A 19,421-nucleotide genomic window follows, 5' to 3' on the forward strand; every position below is an offset into this window, starting at 1 on the left:
CATGCACACGGTGCTCTTACACATGCTTGTGAAATCGTGTGAATAACGACCTGCATAATTAAGGGGGACTTGTGATGTGAATGATCACAGGGTGCAGCCAAGGTGCATCATCATCCTCTTGTCTAAATTATAAACCAAGAGCAGCACGGCTTCTCTCTGTTTCACTTAGGAGCAGACTGGGTATGGTGAAGAGGGCTTGTGTACAGGTGTCTGATGGTACTGGTGCCAGCACCACACCAGTCTGTTCTTATGGTCTTATGGAGTGCTGGTGCTCCTTTATCACTCCTGCCAGATTTGGGATTCAGCCATGGTCTGCTGGTTGCGGCATGGGACAGAGCTGCTCCACCAAGCAGGCAGACAGGAAGAGGAGAACAAGGCAGGCTCCCCCGTGAGATGATCTCTATTCACCCCAGAGTCCCAAGTTTGAGCACACTAATGGATGAACTAATGAAGCAAAGGGAAGGGGGGGGGATTAGTCCTTGATATAAATAGCTGAAGGTCTGCTGAGAGATACTCAGTATTCCTCCAAGGTGGCCAATTCACACCTGGTGTCTGTAGCTGTGCTGCCTCCAAATGATTTGTATGTTCAGAGCACTTACTCCAGTTTCCCGAGGCTGGGACTACAGTACTTTTTATAAATGAATGCTCACTCTTCTTAAAGAATGATGTCATTGTTAGCAGTGGAGTTTTCTGATAAAATTAATTTCTACCAATAAAAATGGCATAAGTAAATTCCTGACTCCCTTGGAGAAAGGACAGAAATAAGCAGACATAAAAAGAAAGGAAGAACTAATAATGTACTACTTAATGTATGCAAATCAACAATGTGCTCGTGATTAATTCACATGTATTAAATAAATGTGCCTACAGGTATCAAAAATTGTTGTGGATTTAGGGGAATCTATTGGTAGAATTTGAATATAATTTTCATAATGTAATAATGTTTTCTTTCATGTAAAATCCACAAAGAATTACTGTATTTGCTTAGAACGCAGCCTCAGTGAGGAAACTTCTAAAAATGTCTAAAGATGTTGCATCTGCATCACTCTTGCCTCACATTTCTTTCTGCTAAATGCAAAATACCTCAGTGTGTCACAAGTGTTACATTATGAAAAAAATATGGCTCACTGTAATGTAGACACTTTTGCCAGTGCCAGTGGGGCCGATGAATATAGTGGGCTTCTGGTGGGTGACGAGGAGCTCCATCAGTGCCATGTAGCGTACCGTGTTCTCAGTGGGCACAATGATCTCATTGAACTGCATGTCTTTGCATATGGGGGGCACAGTCTTTAGCTCATCTGTCCACAGCTCCCACCTGCCTGGGCCCTGAAGAGGAATTTGAAAGAAAAAAAGAAAGAAAAAGGTTAAGAGTTGCATATGAGATCCAAGGCCACACTCCAAGGGGACCATATTACACTAGATTATAATAATATAGTCTTTGACTGTAGGTAAGACAACCTGAAGCAGGCGAATGTTTTTGTTTATGTTGTGAGACGAAAATGTTATGGATGATCATACATAAAAGGTGCTTATGCTTTACTAGTGTTCGATATTAATACATATCAATAGCCACCAAAACTATTAATAATCAAATAGCGTCTTTGTGTAGTCATTTGTAATAATAAGCATATGAATTTGTTTTATTGGGTGACAGTGACCTTTGACCTCCAGCCAGCAAATTATAATCAGTTCATTCTTGAGTACAAGTAGACGTTTGTGCCAAATTTGAAGAAACTCCCACTCCCACTCCCATGTGACAATGAGATGGACACAAGGTCACAGTGACCTTGAACTTTGAACACCAAAATCTTATCAGTTCATCTTTGATTCCAATTGAGCATTTGTGCCAAATTTTTAATTTCTTCAAGGTGATGGCCACCAAACCTGTGCAAATGAGATGAAAAAAGTGTGCAATCCAAAAAGCATGTGCAAAGGATGAAATGCATGCAACTGCACTGCCGAGCCGACAGCGTCACGGGTGTGCCTACTATTTGCATGTATGTAAATTAGGGAATAGTCAGAAATTCAGCACAAAATTCCCCCCTTCTTATGCAAATAAGCCTGGTTGCAAGTACCATCTCATTCACAAAGACCAGCGCTAATTGCCACAGGCACCGTGGGGCTATTTCATGCCACTGAGACCTGTGTATTAAATAGGCACAATTTCTCTCTTTTCAAAGCTTGTGAGCTTTGAATGATAATGAATTGATATTGAGTGATATTATAAGTGAAATCTATAGTCAGAGGGGGGGAACCAGGTTGGTTGTGAGCTTTTATCGGATTCTGAAATGAAACAGTTCTGGTGGAGCTCAGGATTCAACAATAAGGGCTGCCTTTTTACAAACAATTTTGGCGTGTAAACCTGGGATCTGTGTCTTAACAGCTGACTTGTGTGGATGTGAAGCACAATACACAACATTAATTAAAAATCTTGGCCGATCCTCTTAATGAAGCAACTACAGCACCGTGCGTAAAAAGCGCACTGTCTGTGTCTAATTTTGGAGACACATGTTTAAGTGTCAGATGCTAGAGCCAGCTGCAACACAGAGCCAACTGTGAAAAAAACAAAAATTGACACTTTCTGCAAAATTTTGTGCTCTCTGCAGTTTTCATTATGAACCAATCTGTGTACTGCAATATGGAGAAAAGCCTGCAACACTGGGAAAAGATTTGCTTACTCAATTAAACACAAAAATGGGGCAAATTGTGCCAAACTTTGTAGGCGTGTTAGCGCTGCCGTATAATTGGTGCAAATTCTTTTGTGGATAGGGGGTTAAAACACTCTAGATTGACTTTGCTAATTCTGCACAAATCATGGTGATTTTCGCAGGCATAATCCTTTCTTTGTGGATCTGGCCCTTTTTTTTTCAAAACCACTTTTGGAGGGTGAGGATTTGTTTTTCTTTGCTATGAAAACACTGCCTTGTCCACCATCCTCCATGATAAAGTAATTTACTGGCAGAAAATTCGAGGCAGGTGGAGCCATGTGACAGACACTGCAGCATGGCACTTCAGAAAGGTCACAGAGACAAAACACTTCATGTCTCTCTTTTCCCGCTATCTGAGAAAAAGAGAAATTTAATGCAGGTATGTCACCGTTTAGTCCACAAGTTCTTAATGCAGATTGTAGAGGGTGCTCTCCCTTTGATGCTTGTTGTCAGTTATTGTGGTGTTAGCAAAGTTCCTATATTATATAACCATTTGTATCATTTACTTTAACAAAAAGATATTCGGTTTTCATCCTCCTCCTATGTCAAACACAACTATATATATAATTTATTTTTTTAAATTGAGTCCCACATGTCACAATGTTGAAAAAAGTGCTCTCAGATGCGTAATTATCAAAAGCAGCCGTACCTCTTTAATGAATCGATACTGATAGACTGTTTCCTCATTGGGCAGAGGCACTGTGAGCTGTTTGGGTGGAGCTTCTACAGTAGCCAGAATACCATGGCGGGCGCGGGTCTCCTCACTTAAAGGGCCGTCCAGTACCTCTCTGACAACGGCATCAAACTTGACCCGACCTGCATCATCACAGCTGGCACCCACGGACCAGACCAGGCAGAACACAAAGATGCCCTGTGTAAAAGGAGAGGACAACCATCACTTTTTGTTTTTATCTGTGTATATAATGTGTCTGAATAGGTCCATGGAGGCAATGGTTGAAAAAGGGGTTGAAATACTTCATAATATACTATTATATATATATATAACATCAAATATACCATTTGTATATCAATTACTCACCCCGTTTTACTTTGAAATTTAATTTTGAACTTTATTTTCTCACATGCCTTCACGGTGAATTCAAAAACGGAGAAAAATATTTTAGAAAGTTCATTGGCCAGGAAGTGAAAAGCATGGGAGTGACATCATAACTTCTGGCCAATTAATGAGCTTAATGACAGGAGCTTAATGGAAGTTCAAATGTGTGCACATGCCCAGGCGCACTACTCGTCCATGTGTGTCACTGTTTATGTGTAAATGTATTAAAGCGTAATGTTTTAGTGACCATGCATGTTTGGGAAGTACTGAGTATATGACTCAGTTGTGTGAGAGTTTGTAAACTTTTTTTGCTATAGTTCTGCTGTTGTTACACCTGGACCCTATTTAGTGTAATTAATCAAGAATTTTCTCAGTTTTTGGATTCTTCATTTACCATGAAGCAAGCAAACACAACAAATATTTCTCCCTGATTTCAGGATAACATGGGGTGAGAGATAAACATACAAATCATTCTGGAGGTAAAGTATACCTTTAAAGTAAAATTTTAAATTTTAATCAAATTACAAGCATATACTCTAATTCTTAACTGTTTTTAGGTGGGCTAAATGGTACAATGGCTTGCTAGTCTATACACATTTGGGTTTTGGCATCATATGTATGAGCCTCAAACTAAGACCTGCAAAAAGTCAATTGCAAATACACTATATGTAACAACTAACCACTACTGTCAGATTAATGTAACATTGCATAAAAAACCTCCCTATGAAATTTTATGATACTTGTCTTAAAATAAAATGACTTCAATGCCAGTCCTTTAAAATTGTATATATATGATAAAAATATCACTACTTTCCATCTGCATTTTCAAACCACTTTCAACAGTACTTACCTATTGACCAAAAACCACAAAATGAGCAAAATCATATTCAGGATAGTGCTTGCAGAGTGGACAATGTAAGTAAGAAACTACACAAATGGGAACATACTGAGTTGCAGTTAAAAATCTAAGCACATGGATGAGGTTTGGAATTATTGTATTGATTAAAATGTACAGTTTCCATGTAAAAGCTTTGACCAATGTACAGATTACTTTAGGACACAAACACCAGAATCCACAGAGGAGAGATGTCTTTGTTGGAAAAATCAGCAGGAATACTGTAGGAATTGGAAATGGCCTATCATGAGGCTTAGCTGCCTCATGATAGCTCCTGCTGTTAAAAGGCTGATTAATTCAACACTTTGATAATGAGTGGCTGAGAAACATGGGAGAGAGGGTTGAAAGGCATTCATCAGTGCAGCGTGCCACAGGGGGATAATAGCAGTGCTTTCAAAAAGACAAGATACAGAGGCAAAAAAATCAATTGGAACTCAGGCAGGGGGCAGAGGAAAGGGCTCATCTACTAAAACTTTTCCACTCTTGTGGGCCTGTGTGAAGGCAGATTGGGACTGTATGTGCAAAAAGAAAAAGGCAGGCTCTTTGGTGTATATCTGAGTTCACTTTTTGCAACAAGAAATCGTTTTTTGGATGTGCCTTTTGGGAGCAATGCAACGGATACCACAAGGGCCGCTGCCAAAGTTCACTTTTTTTGTTTTCAGCTCACAACTCGAGCTGTGAACTCATTGTTTTGATGTAAGAAAGGAGAGGTAACAGCAGCCTGAATCAAGCTGAAAATAACACAGATAATAGGGATGTGTCCACACTGCCGTTTAAAATGTTTGTACTTTAGACCATGGTTTGAAATTGAACTATTTTGTACCTCACAACATGACAGTTTCACAAAATTTGTAACAGCATTGCTCCAACTGTTTTGGAGTTAAGTAGGAGTTAGATAGGGCACCCTTCCTCACTTATTTATTAGGTATAATTATGCTGAATTGATGTTATCAGCCTGACAGCATGTTATAATGATGGTTTGTAAGCTGCCTTGAGCTCATGCTTGGCCAACAGCCCCTGCAGTTTCGCAGTGTATCTGGTACCATTGGCTCTTATACAATTCAGCTAGTGCAGTTTTGTCCTTTGAATTATTTCTGCCCCACCACGCATTTCTTCTTCATCAAACAAAACCACAGGCTTTTAACATCAATGAAAGGCAAAACAAACTCTCAAGTGCCAGTTGCAAACCTGTTTATCCAGATTCACAGTGGCATGAAAATTAGCTGGTTTGTCATGTTTATCTCACTGAAATGTTCATGGAGTACAAAGAAATACTACTTACTAGTTATTTCCTCTCTCTAAAGCACAGAACATACCGTGCATGGTCAGCTGTAGAGTTTTCAGTGTGTTCAAGAGCAACTTTTGAACAACATGACGATGTGATGAAATGTAAAATGACACATCAGTTTGTTGTGGAGGTGTTAGATGTTGGCTTGGTGTTTCTAAGCTCTTGTGGTTTGGCCATTTTGTTTTTTTGTCGTGTATCATATCGACAGTTATGGCAAGAAAACTGTATGTTGCATCATGCAAGGAGATGTTTAACATTCAAATCTTTTGAAACACAGACATAGTTGTATTGAGACTAGTGAGTGGATATTGTATGTGGGCATATTTGGGCATAACTTAATAAATCTGTCTAATAATTGACAATCTATAAAGCTGTAACCACTTGTAGGTTTACATATTTCAATTAAAATATAATTATTGTTAAAGTTGTAGTTTTTTTTTTAATTAATCTTTTCGTATTTGCTGAAACTATGTCTGAATTCACACAGAACTAAATGAGTAGGATAATCTGTAAAAAAAAAAACATTAAAAAAAATCATATTCATCAAATCATGTTTTGCTACACATTTTACTGTTTGCAGTTCATATGCAGTGGCTGACATGATTGACGGCTTTGTCAGAGACTCCTCGGCTCTGAGTGGGTGTTTGGCGCTCTCCAGGTGAATCGAGTGAATGCCATTATAAGCCGCATGGAGGGGAGAAGGGACGTGATTTTTCTTTTTGTCATTTTTTTTCACACATCTCTCTCAATGACTTCTTACAGAATATAGGAACAGTTTCAGCAAATATAACACAAAGTCCTTTTCATAAAAGTTACCATCTGTAGCTTTTATGATACTATAATTATAGTTATTAGCTGCAGTAGTAGTAGTAGTGTGTGCGTACACAAACCTCCAACCAGGAGCAAATATCTTTTTCATTCATGCTCTTCATCTTTGCTTCATCATGAAACTCATCCATCATACAGTCCATCAGATTCATCAGGGACTTGACTAGATTGGTGTCAGAGGTCGGGGACAGCTCCTGAAAGCAAAAAGAAATAAAACACATTAAAAACTTGGACATATTAAATTTCTGAATATACTCCTGGAATCAGAAGTCCATTTTTACACTTAATTACATGAATAAAGGTGAAAAAAACATGACCAACCATGAATAACACTTTAATCAGTGCACATAATTTTTAAGATCACCACAGATAATTTTTCATTGGAAACAGTGGTTGTTTAATGATGAAAAAACAACGCCATGATCCCACGCTACTTCACTAAATCGTCCAAGTCAGTCTTTTGTTATTGTTTTAAATGGGAGACACCTCACAGCAGAAATTACATACTCTACATTTAAACATGCCAGAAGAAATATGCACATATCAATAGAAAATTTCTGCATTTCTGCAGATGTAGAGTGAAAAACTCCCTTTTGAGTAAAAAGTTAGGAAATGCCTTATTCACATGTTTTGGACTTGTCCGAGCCTTGAAATATACTTGAAGAAAGTTTTCCAAACCTTATCCTCAATCCTTAACTCTGACCCGCAACCCAATCCTCTGGTCGCTCTCTTTGCCACCACCGGAGAGGACGATGTACGCCTGACTCTAACCCAACGGCATATGTTGTCTTTCACCTCTCTGCTGGCTAAGCGTGCAGTTGTAATCAGATGGAGGGATGCTGCCCTGCCCACCCATGCCCAGTAGTTGAGGGACATTATGTCCTGTTTTAATCTCAAAAAGATTCGCAACTCAATCTGTGACTCAGATAAGAAATTCAAAAACTATGGGGCCCCTTTATGAAATACTTCCAGAGCTATCAGTCAAAGTGATGACTCTGCATTTATTGCTTGCTCATTTTGCTCTTAGTCAATGTATACTGTTTACTTACCCATTATTTTGAAACCGCCTTTCACATAGACACCTCTCCTTCTCTCTTTCAATTTTGGCCTCCAGCTCAAACAGATTTTTTTTTCTACTCCAGTGATGGAGGATCGTCCTATTGTTTTGGGTTAAGTGGAATGGGTAGGTTTGTAATTTGTATTTATGCTGTGTTTTGTCTTGTACATGCTCTGTACAGTTTTACACCTGTCATACAGTGTGTGAACTTTTTAAATTTAAAAAATTAATAAAAGCATTCCCGATAAAAAAAAAAAGGTAGAAAATAAACTGTATTTCCTGAGGATGGTTCAGCACCTTGGTGGCCTTTCGAATGAGCTGCACACAGGCCGGCAGTATGCGGTCAAACAGGGCAGCGATGAGGTCTTTGTGTGCTGCAGTGACTGTGGCCGGCAGGCTGTTGAGCCACGACAACATGAGGGGCCGCCAGCCAAGCATATGAGGCTCCATGTAGATCATCCCACATCGAGAGACCTGCCACAGACACACAGTATATCACATCTAAAAACAACATAATGGGCAGTCAGTTTATAAGAATATTATTCTTAATGTAGCGTCTCTTAACTAATAAGCACGACCATCTGACCAGTGCCCAACAAAAGGATGACTGTCATCCAATTATTGGTTGCAATATTGTAAACTAGGTGTGGACATGCAGTGCAATACTGGTGAGCATTTCAGAGGTGTTCTGGCCCCAGTTTGACCAAACATTATGACATGTATGGCTCCCAACAGTTATATCCTTTATACTGATAAATTTTGTAAATGATTGCAAGCTGCATATGTGATGTCTAATGAATACCCGATGACTATACTCCAACCTTTTCCTAAAGTGAAGCTTTTAATGAGATCCCAGAGCTCACTATGGGAGTCCCACTCAAGGAATAGCTTCAGGACGGAGTGCAGGTGAAGTTAGAACAAAGAAGAAAGATGAGCCGAGATGGGTAAAGATATAATGTATGAGCTGTAGCTGAGAGACGTGGGGTTATGATAGAAGAGGAGAAAGACGAATGAGGTTTTTTTAAGATAAAGGAAGAAAAATAACTTTCATAGTAAAACAGAGAAGAGATGAAAAAATTAAGAGGGAAAAAAAGGGAGTAGAAATATCAACGGTGCACAAAAAGGACCCTGTGATCACAAATGTTAACGTCTTTGCATTCACGATAAAGGGAACAGATGCCAGGCTATAAAGAATCAAAAATAGAAGTCTGTTTAATAAAAAAGTAGAGCCGGGGAGATGCAAAGGAATTCTCTCAAGGCATCCATGTACTGCAATCAAGAGCCTTTGTTACTGCTTCACAACAAAGAACTTAAGAAAGAAAATTATAAAATTATAAAAAAAAAACTTATGTATGTACTGCAAAGGATTTTTACATGGATTGTAGTTTATTTCAAAGAAATGGAGAGGCATGTGATAACTTTGTAACTTGACTTTGCTGGATATTTCTTGTGAAATGCTTGCTAAAATGCCTGCACAACTAGGAATGGCATTAACATTACCATCATTATGCCCTACTGATAAATGTTATGATTGGCTAGTTAAAGAAGGCAGCTGGTGACATTACAGGCTTAGCTCATGGCTGCAAATTGAACTAGACATTCCAAATACTGAGGGAATGGGGAAAATTAACAAAACAATTTTGAAACTATTAATAACTTGCAGTTGTATGCCTCTGCAAATGAGTCAACTTGCGGTTTACATCCCTGTCTGCCCAAACTTGCATGTGGCCATACGAAGGCCACTTTTTAAATATTGATGTTGCTGAAAAGAACAAACTTTAAAATGTGGATGCTTACACACACACCGGCAGCACAGAAGATCAATACAATCAGCACGGTTTCAGGATAAATCAACCAACATTACTGTCACAAATTCAGCATCGGACAAATTACTCCCCCTCTGTTCCTAAGTTGCTGCTTTGAGTAATGGCTGGAAAAATGTTTGTCAGAACTGTACAACATCACAGTGAAGTTAACCTGAATTGAAATTTTGTCATAATAAGTGTATGAATTCTTGACCAAAATCATGTTTTGTGAGGTCACAGTGACAATTCATCGTTTAGTCCGAGTGGATATCTGTGCCAGATTTGAAGATACTCCTTCAGTGTTTCTTGAGATATCAGTTGTATAAGAACAAGATAAACACAGGGTCATAGTAACCTTGACCTCTGACCCTCATTCATTTACTTGGACTCAAGGATGAACTGAGAGTCAGTTCATCCTTGAGTCCAAGTAAATGAATGTGCCAAATTTGAAGAATCCCCTCAAAGTGTTCTGAAATATTGCATCCATAAGGATGAGACAAACGAGGTCGCAGTGACTTTAACCTTCGAGCACCAAAATCCATTTGGGCCAATTTGGAAGAAATTCGCTAAATGCATTCCTGATATATTGCATTCATGAGAATGAGACGAACAACCCATTAAACATAATGCCCCCAGCCTCAACTGTCACTGGTGCAAAGGCATAATTATTTTTTTCTATTGGCATTTTACATTTTAAATGCATCAATAAGGTGTAAAATGAGAAAAACAGAGGAATGCAGCTCTGGAATGGTTAAATCCATGAAGATATTTTCAAGAAGTATTTAATAAAAAAACACAGCAAGTGACCTAACTAACTTGCAGTTAGAGTACATCCTTGTCACTGTCTGAGCTTAATAGCATTTATTACACCAATCTGACAACCAAGATTCAACAAAGACTAAATGTGATTTGCAAATATTAAGCTAATGCTGAAATAGATAAACCCCGAATATTTTGGAAAGATGTTCCTTATGTTACAAGCTCTACACTCTCTGGGTATATAATATAAAGACCACCAGCTATGTTCAAAAATTGTATGCTTCTATATAAGGACAGTAAGTGATACATCCTCAAGTATATATATATATATATATATATATATACACACACACACACACACACACACACACATATATATATATATATATAGGGAGATTGGAAACCATTGCTGCTACAAATACAAAAACAGGTTACACTGCCATGAAAGCCCTTAATCCAAGTAAAGATGTTTCTCACCGTGGCTGGCGATGCCACCTCCAGGTCCATGGGCTCAAAGATGAGGCTCATCTGGGGTGACATCTGAATGATCTCACCGCTCATCAGACACAGCTTCTTGTTGTCGTCGAGCACTGTGTTCATATTCTCGATCCACACGGCATCCACTGGGCCGTCAAAGATAAGCCATTTCCTGTCGGGGCTCTACGGGAGGAAATAAATAGGATTTCTTACACCCTGAAGGAACCTTTTTTATTAACAGCACAATAACACATGTTTATGTCAAGAAAAAGGTTATAAACGGTCACAACACTGACCACACTGGTGGCCTGTGGATGTATGGATGTGAGGAGGCACAAACAGGCAGACAGTCAGCCGGAAAGATAAACACTTAAACTTTTAAACCCTAGAGAAGATTTTTTTCTTTTACTTTGTTGGGTGCTGCAGTGCTGAAATATACAGAATTCTTAAATATTCATGGAGCTTTAAAGTTTGGTAGAAGAGCTTAAAAGTTCTATCTTTTGGTTTATCAAGACAGCGCCTGTATCCTTTAATCATATGCACACAGTGTATTCATTTATGTCACACTGACACAAATCCCTGTGCATACTCTCAAGGTCATAAAAGAACTCCTGCGCATTATGAGCTGAGCAGAGAATGTTTGCTGAATGAATGAAATTAACACATACACTGTCATAATGGAGGTTGACAACAGGCGTCAATTCTCCAGTTAAATGGGCTGGCAAGAGCTGTGCTTTAAATTGATTTGTTGTAATATAAACAAATGGAAGAAGCCTGGGCTGGGGCCATCTGGTGCTTGTGAGGGAAGTGAGTATACTGTAATGTAATGATCTAACAGAGAGTGCTCGCTGCAAAAAAAAAAAAATCTCATTGTGTATGCAGAGAGTTTAATACACTACACTGCTGCTGACTCCAGATTAGCACACAAAAATTAGTTTAGCAAAATGTAATGCAGAAAAAAAAGCAAAACAAAGAAAGTCTTTGCCCACAGAGGATTTTTTTTTTTAAAAGTGAATTAAAACAAGCCTTGTTCTCGTTTTCTGTTTTCATTGCATCAGTATGCGCTGCCTCGGCTGTCATAACCACTCCTCACGCTCCTTTTTCATTGACGAAAAAACAATTTGTAAAATGACAACTTTATATACTGGGCCAATTTTTAAAATGACAAGTTCATTTGGAAACGATCTGAGAATAGGGCGAACAAATGATTTCCCATTATGACGTGCCTCCGCTGCCATCTGTAAATCATCTGCCCATGTTTGTCTGCTGTGTGTACATGAATGAAAGAGCGTTATTAAAGATCTAAATTTAACAAGACAGCAGAATGTTTCTTTTTGTTACCCTGTCGACGCAGCCTCTCTTTCTACCGGCTTGAAATTAATTGGAACGTCATGCTTATTGTACAATGATCCGTCCAATGCTCCTAAACTGAGACTGAGTAGACAATAATGCATCAAAATCTCATCTTCTCATTGCACAGCTCTGTATAACGTGAAGCATTTGAACATGTTACACCTTTGATCACAGGTGTAACATGCTTTAAGGTTTTAACCCACAGAAAGTGCAGCAACGAATGATCCACACATCTATTTTGAGCTGATATTACCGAGGAAGGTCACAGCAGCTATGTGGCTGACCAGCATAACACAGCTGACATATAACAAGAATACTTTTTGCTTTAAGTGGTGACACAAAGTTGCTCCAAATGCCTGTTTCCATAGAGACAGCATCAGTTTGAAAGTCTGCAACAGATCCTGGTATTATGTCTCAGCTAGGGCATCATTATTTTGACATTATTTTACTGATCATAGTAATTTTAGTGCAAGATTTGAACAGGACATAGGATTTGAGTATTCATAAGGTAGAGATTAACAGCCACTATGTATGTACAAGACATCCAGTAGCTTAGTGACAAGTAAGCTGAGCATTCAGAGCTTAACTATTATTAAAAAAACTGAAAAATAATGACAATTTCCTCTACTAGATCCTCAAACCCCTGGAAGTGAACAGTCGTTTGTTGCCTCCTGAGTTAATTAGACCCTCAAAATTCTTGTAGAACAGATCAATAAAAGGTTGAGATATGTTTTGAGATATGCATACTGACGTTTCTTAAATGTAGACTGCATTTGTGTTCTTTAGATCAGAACTGAAGCTGTAAAATCAATCCAATTCCCAATTTATTTTGATGCTAAAACATCCAATCCAAATTTATATAAACAGAGCATTTAAAAACAGCAGAGTTGACCAAAATGCTGTACATTAATACATACATTAAAAAAAAACAAGTAGTAATAAAAATAATAAAATAAAAAATAGCATAAATGACATGAGAGGATAAGAGAGGAAGAAAAAAAACAACATACATACTTAATAACAGAAGTTGAATGTTAGGTTTGAATACATTAAGACTACTGTGTGATGTCAGGAGCCCAGTTTGACACATTACTAGAAATTTACATCAAACTAATGTCCTGCTGATCCTGAACAGCAGTAATGATGGACACTACACTGCATGTACCTCAGAGAAACATCATCTTTGAAGAATGTTTTCTTTTCTACTCCAGCTAAACTTCTTTCACAAAGACAAAATTTGTCTCCTTTGAGTCTTTTGATGATGTGAAAAAGCGCATCAACACTGTTTCGAAAACATTTAAGGCGGATAACAGTTTCAGGACAACTGTTCTGTGTGTAATAAATGTCTGTCTGACATTTTTGGATGAATAAAAAAGCCTAAATGAAACCTATATTGGGTACCATTTGTAGATATAAAATCCTCGTCTCATCTGCTTCTGTTTTCTTTTACTCAATAGTGACTACATACAGTGTTTGGCATGACGAGAATACACTACGTCGAAACAACTCTGTGTGTATTTTTCGGCAGCCTGTATGAACACAGAGTAGTTTCCCTGTCACAGACTCAGTAGGTGATCTTGAGAAATGAAATTACTCTCTTAGGATAACAATAGTAAGGCACCTTCCTGGCTTGTCTCCTCTAATGTCCTCATTCGCCAGGATAAATAATGTGAATTTCCCACCTTCCATCATAGCAGAGGGAACGACTCTGGTAAACATGAAAAGGTTATCAGCGAAAGCTTTTAAATCCCACAATAAGAAACCCTGTGGAAAATAAAAAACATTTCAACTGAGAACCTCAAACATAAATATCAGTTGAAACACTGCTCTAAACTGTCTGCACGGTGAATTAAATTGCAAGTAACCATGGCAACAGCACATGTGCTTTGTGCTTGATTACCAGTTAAATCATTGTGACCATATTTTCAATGAAGAAAGGCATTCTTTTGTCCAAGAAATAAAACAAAAACAAACATTAAAAAACACTTGAATGTCTCTGTGAATTTAAAGGGATAATCTTATGAAGCCAAGTTATATGAGGTACTTATCCATAGTGTGTGTATTACCTACAGCAGATAATGCTCTGTATTCCCCCAGTCCTCCATCTATGCTCTTGTAAAAGACTCCTTTTAGAAAACAGTAAATTTAGCTTACTGAACATGGAGGCTGCTGGTCTATTGCTGCGTCAATCAGCCAGTTTGCTTGTGTTATTGTGTGACTTTGTCGAACCCAAACTAACCCCTCTAAAGACTGAAGTCACACAATAAGACAAAGCAACTGAACAAGGCAGCTATAGACGAGCAGCTCCTAAATTCAGCAATGTTAAAATACTGTTGTTCTCAGTGAAGCCTGACTTTGAAAAGTTAAATTTTTTTATATACCACTTTTCACAGACATAGGTCACAGAGGGCTTCACTAGGGCAATATTTAACATATACAAGAATAAAAACATAGAAGATAAAGCGACTACACAAGCCACGTATTTAAAGTGCAGAACTGTTGGCGCAGTACAAAATGAAAAAAATCAAAGCACGTAAGAGAGTGATCAACTGACTCCTGGAAACAGCAGCCTAAGGGCAAAGATAAATGGGGAAATATTTTAAATATAGTGTACACTTAAATTCCTTCAGTAATTCCTTCAGGGGCGCCCATTAGCTCACACAGTAGAGTGGGCACACCATGTACAAAAGGCGTCCTATGTCCTTGCAGCAGCCGTCCCAGGTTTGATTCCAACCCTTTGCTGCATGTGGTCTAATCTCTCTTTTCCTTTCACACTATTTCTGTCTGGTAAATAAAGGCAAAACATCTCAATAATATCTTTGAAAAATTAATTCATTCATTCATTTTCCGTAACCACTTCGTTAAGGGTCGCAGATTTGCCGGAGCCTATACCAGCTGACAATGGGCCGGACGCAGGGTACACACATAGAAAAAGATCATTCATACAGGCAATTTAGAGTCACTAATGACCTAACCTGCATGTTTTTGGATAAGGGGAGGAAGCAGCAGACTCAAGAGAAAACCCACGCTGACATGGAGAGAACATGCAAACTCCACACTTATATTGATATTGACTTTTTTTGGGGGACACATATTTTAGGTGGAGTTTTGTGACTGTCCCCATCCAAAGCAGTACATAGCTTAGCTTCAGTATTTCTTCAGTACACACTGAGGGGATGTCTACAGGTCTTTTTCAATGATTGATCTCTGGTTTTGTTTTGTTTTTGTTTGGTTTTTTTTTAAATTCCCTGTTGGACTTGTGGAGTGAACGAGAGTTCAACGAGAGTTTAATTTCATGTGAATCTGATCCACCATCCAATACTTATTTTGGTGAGAAATCTTTATCTTTGAACATTGAGGAGGCATAGAGCAACTTACCAACAGAAGCTGTAAACAAGTTGAGGCTAAAATGTATAGTTTGTAAGCAAATACAGTTTATCTGTATGGATTCTACTGTTGCCACATTGTCAAAAATGCTGTCAACACATGACGCCTTTCACCTATTTTTGTGGACACATACAGCATGAAAAGAAATGATTTTCCTTCCCATGAAGCATATTAAAACTTTGATTTTTTGGTCAAGGTCAACATTTGAAGCGATTATTTGTGAATATGAGCAGTACTGAGCACATGGTAAGCTGCAGAAGCCATCCTCTGCTAAACTGGCACTACAGCAGGTTTTGTGCAGCATGAAATAAATTATGAATATGTAAATTTTACCAAATTGTGTGATTACACTGGATTGCAACTGCCTCCAAAAGAGGAACAGGTGGTGTGCAACTAACCCTGCACAGCTCCCAGGGGTGATCATGTTCATCTGTGTGAGGGCCTGAGGGGGGCATGTCGCTGAATCAACATGCTGCTACACAAGTTAAATTATTCTGCATGTTTGTTTGCTTGTTTGTTCATGTCTGGACCTTAAACTGTTCAAACTGCTGCCCTCTCATCAGCTTTTTTACCTGGGAGGAAGCGAAGGCTCTGTAGCTGACGGCGAGGATACCGTCAGACCACTCATGAGAGACGGGGTCAAACTGGCCATACAGCTGGCCCATGGTGATGGATTTGGGATTGATGACTGTGATCTGCACCTGGTTCTCATCCATCAAACCCTAGTAACAAACACATACATATATACACACAACAGTAATAAAGAGAGCTGTCAAGTCAAGACAAAAGGGATTCAAAGGCAGTATATAAATACACTTAATGAATTTCTTTGCAGGTAAAAAAGCGGCAAAAACGAGCATGACGAGTCGCACATTTCACCTTCTTGTCTTCGCCAAGAGTCATAAATTGCTTAGAAGATTACTGACTGTGTGACAGGACTTCTGCTAACCGAGCAAGAGAAGCAAAAACTGCAACAAACGGCTTTTCAGACTATGTGTCACTTTGAGTTAAAAACAATGAGAAAAACAGGCTGTGAGGGAAAAAAAGAACAACAAAAAAAAGCAAAGAAAGGGGAGGGAGGAGGTTGGACATGATCAGTGGACGTGCAGCAACAAGGATGACGATGATAAATGTGGCGTTCCCAGGCATTCCATCAGCAGGCCTTCATCTGTCTCCTTGGTGGGATGCCTCTCAGCCCTCTCAGCCATGTAAATACAACAAGCCAGTCCTGCTCTTCTCTGCGAGATCAATAACTACTAAACAAAGACTACAGCTCTGACAAATTGGATGGATGTGTTTACTTGGGAAAAACATGTAGCTCAGATAAGCCTTGGATATTGAGTGTAACATATTTTCATGCACGTCAAATTTTATATGATTTTTTACTGATAGAGCAAGTTCATGTCCCAAGGTCTCCGGAAAGCCATCAAAATGTGTAATACAATACAATTAAAGAATGCATGGTTAACCGTCTGAAAAAAGACTTTTTTTTTCTTTCTTTCTTTCAAAACTTCTGACAAATTGACCAAGTTAATACCTGACGGGAATATAATGAATAAGTTGGACCTCAAGGACAACTACGGGAAATGCAACCGAGAAAATAAAGTGGTTTAAAGTAGCTATTGATCAAAACTTACTGCCACACAAGGAATTCATCAAATATAGTAAGTTGACATTCAACTTGCGGTCTAATGTGCCACCTTTGTTTCACACTTTTGTTGCCAATATCTCAGTTTAATTCAAAATACTTCTCAAATTTCTCCAATATCACAGTTATCACATATTATGGACTGACAGTGACCGCCAACTACTTTAAGAAATTGGCAAGCACTTCATGGCATTTGGTTGCCACCAGTGGCAACTAGGGCTAGGTATTGGTTCTCAATACTTTAGAGTATTAACCAAATTAACATGGTAGAAAGGAGTATTGGCACTTCTACAGTCAAAAAAAATACCTGCATGAAATCCTTTTTGTACCCAGATATAGAAAAAAAATACTATTTGCATGTTTTTGCTGGCAGCCAATCACAGCAAGCCTTCTCTAATTAAATATTACTTATGATTGGTCCATGACTGTAGGAGCTTGGTGTGATGGAGTTGAGTGCAGTGTATTTCATGAAATTATTTGTACAGTTATGATATAAATAATTAAATAATTGGACACTTTAAAATGTATTTAGGTTTCGCACACATTCATTTTTTGTGGCAGCCCGCCTCAATTGAAACATCTGCTGCCACGTATTGATTTTATATTTTTGGAGCTGGACCATTCATTAGGAGCTATAGGAATATACGGTATGTGCTATTTGGATATTGATTGCACCACACTCCAGAGAGTGCAGAGCGTACTCTGGACACAGACAGAGCAGCAGAATGTCAGATGCAGTGAAAGTGAAACTTAAATGTTCACTGGGCTAGGTCGAACTCTTACTGGACTCTCTGCATGTACTCCTCTCATCGATCTGACTGGATCAGCACATCAATTATTTAACCAACAAAGTTCCACTTGCACTGCATCCACAGTCCCACAAAAAAAACATCAAAAAATTAGAGAGGGGACAAAGACTGATAAAAAAGAGAAAATGAAAATCATTGCGATGGGAAGGAGCGGTGGCATTTTACACAACTGAATGCTTCTTCAGATAAGCTGCGGATTTCTTATCAACTAATCCTTCAACTCCAAAGATTTAGCAGGATCAAGGACAAATGTAATTTTGTTTTTTAAACTTTGTTTAAAAAATACCTTTTTACCTTTTACCTTCTTTCATTTACATGAATTTAAAAAAAAGTATTACCTGAAGTACTCTAATGGTATCAGTGTCTCTTTAACAATACAGGTATTGTTACTGACATCATTTAAAATGACGCAGCAGTCCTAATGGCAACCACTTTTAACATTTAAATAACAGGTACATCAAACAGCACAACATGCATCCCAGAATAGTTACATTTGTTGTTTGTCTGTTTATTTGCATGCCCACAGGCATCTGTTTTAGAGACAACAGTGTAGCAAGTTAAATTTTCTGACTGCAGGCTGAGAATTTCAACAAAACATTTTAATTATCAATTATTAATGTATTGTATCTTAAATACTCAAAATATAAAGTGACTAAAAATTAACCATATTTTTGGATTTAAATAGAACATCATACCTTTTTAAAGACATCATGTAGAGCTGCTGCCAGCACACGATAGGCGCTGGTCTTGCCTCCAAAGGGCTCCCCCACCAGCATGAATCCATGCCTCACTATCATCATCTCAAAGATCTGCAGGATTTTCTCCACAAAGAAATCGGTGACCTGGAGGTTCATGCGCCGGCAGTTTTCCTCAACAGCCTCCAGTAGGATGCGGTAGTCCCGATTTGGAAGCTTGACCCCTGGGAAGAGGTCAGAGGTGATACCCTGAGGTGGAAAGCCAAAGTAGTTAGGGAAACAGTGATGGCAGGATGAGGGAAAACCCATACTTACACACGGTTTTAAAAGAAACAGTGTTCATATACATTTTTGCCAATAAATTTCCATGACTTTTCCATAACTTAAAGGCAAATTTTCATGACCATAAGTTCAGAGAACTTATGGTCATGAAAATTTGCTGATACTGATACTGATACTGATACTGATACTGATACTCCTTATTGGTTTCTTTTCATCATTATATAATAGCTTTTTAAAAAAATGGATTTTATTTTCCGAGCAGGATTAGAACTGAGTATTTAAATAGAACTTAGGGACTGTTCGTTATCTATGAGAAGGGAGAGGGTGGTATAAAAAGGGAAAAGCAGTTTTGTAAGCACTGTGGAGGGACTTA

The 19,421-nt window shown here is 38.4% G+C and overlaps 1 protein-coding gene across 1 annotated transcript in view; it reads right to left on the bottom strand.

Annotated features, from left to right (window-relative positions):
• The window catches only part of dnah7 (dynein, axonemal, heavy chain 7), a 136,795-nt gene that overhangs the window by 68,583 nt on the left and 48,791 nt on the right, over positions 1-19,421 (bottom strand). The window contains exons 30-36 of the mRNA XM_088083000.1: positions 18,767-19,015; positions 16,187-16,336; positions 10,875-11,057; positions 8,131-8,307; positions 6,839-6,970; positions 3,358-3,579; positions 1,129-1,326 (exon numbers count right to left, since the gene is read on the bottom strand). Of these exons, the coding sequence (XP_087939126.1) occupies positions 1,129-1,326; positions 3,358-3,579; positions 6,839-6,970; positions 8,131-8,307; positions 10,875-11,057; positions 16,187-16,336; positions 18,767-19,015 (1,311 nt within the window). The remainder of the gene's footprint in view (positions 1-1,128; positions 1,327-3,357; positions 3,580-6,838; positions 6,971-8,130; positions 8,308-10,874; positions 11,058-16,186; positions 16,337-18,766; positions 19,016-19,421) is intronic.

This window comes from Plectropomus leopardus, chromosome 10 (genome assembly GCF_026936395.1).
Source record: "Plectropomus leopardus strain MGB_pleo_1.0 chromosome 10, ASM2693639v1, whole genome shotgun sequence".
Classification (NCBI taxonomy): Eukaryota; Metazoa; Chordata; class Actinopteri; order Perciformes; family Serranidae; genus Plectropomus; species Plectropomus leopardus.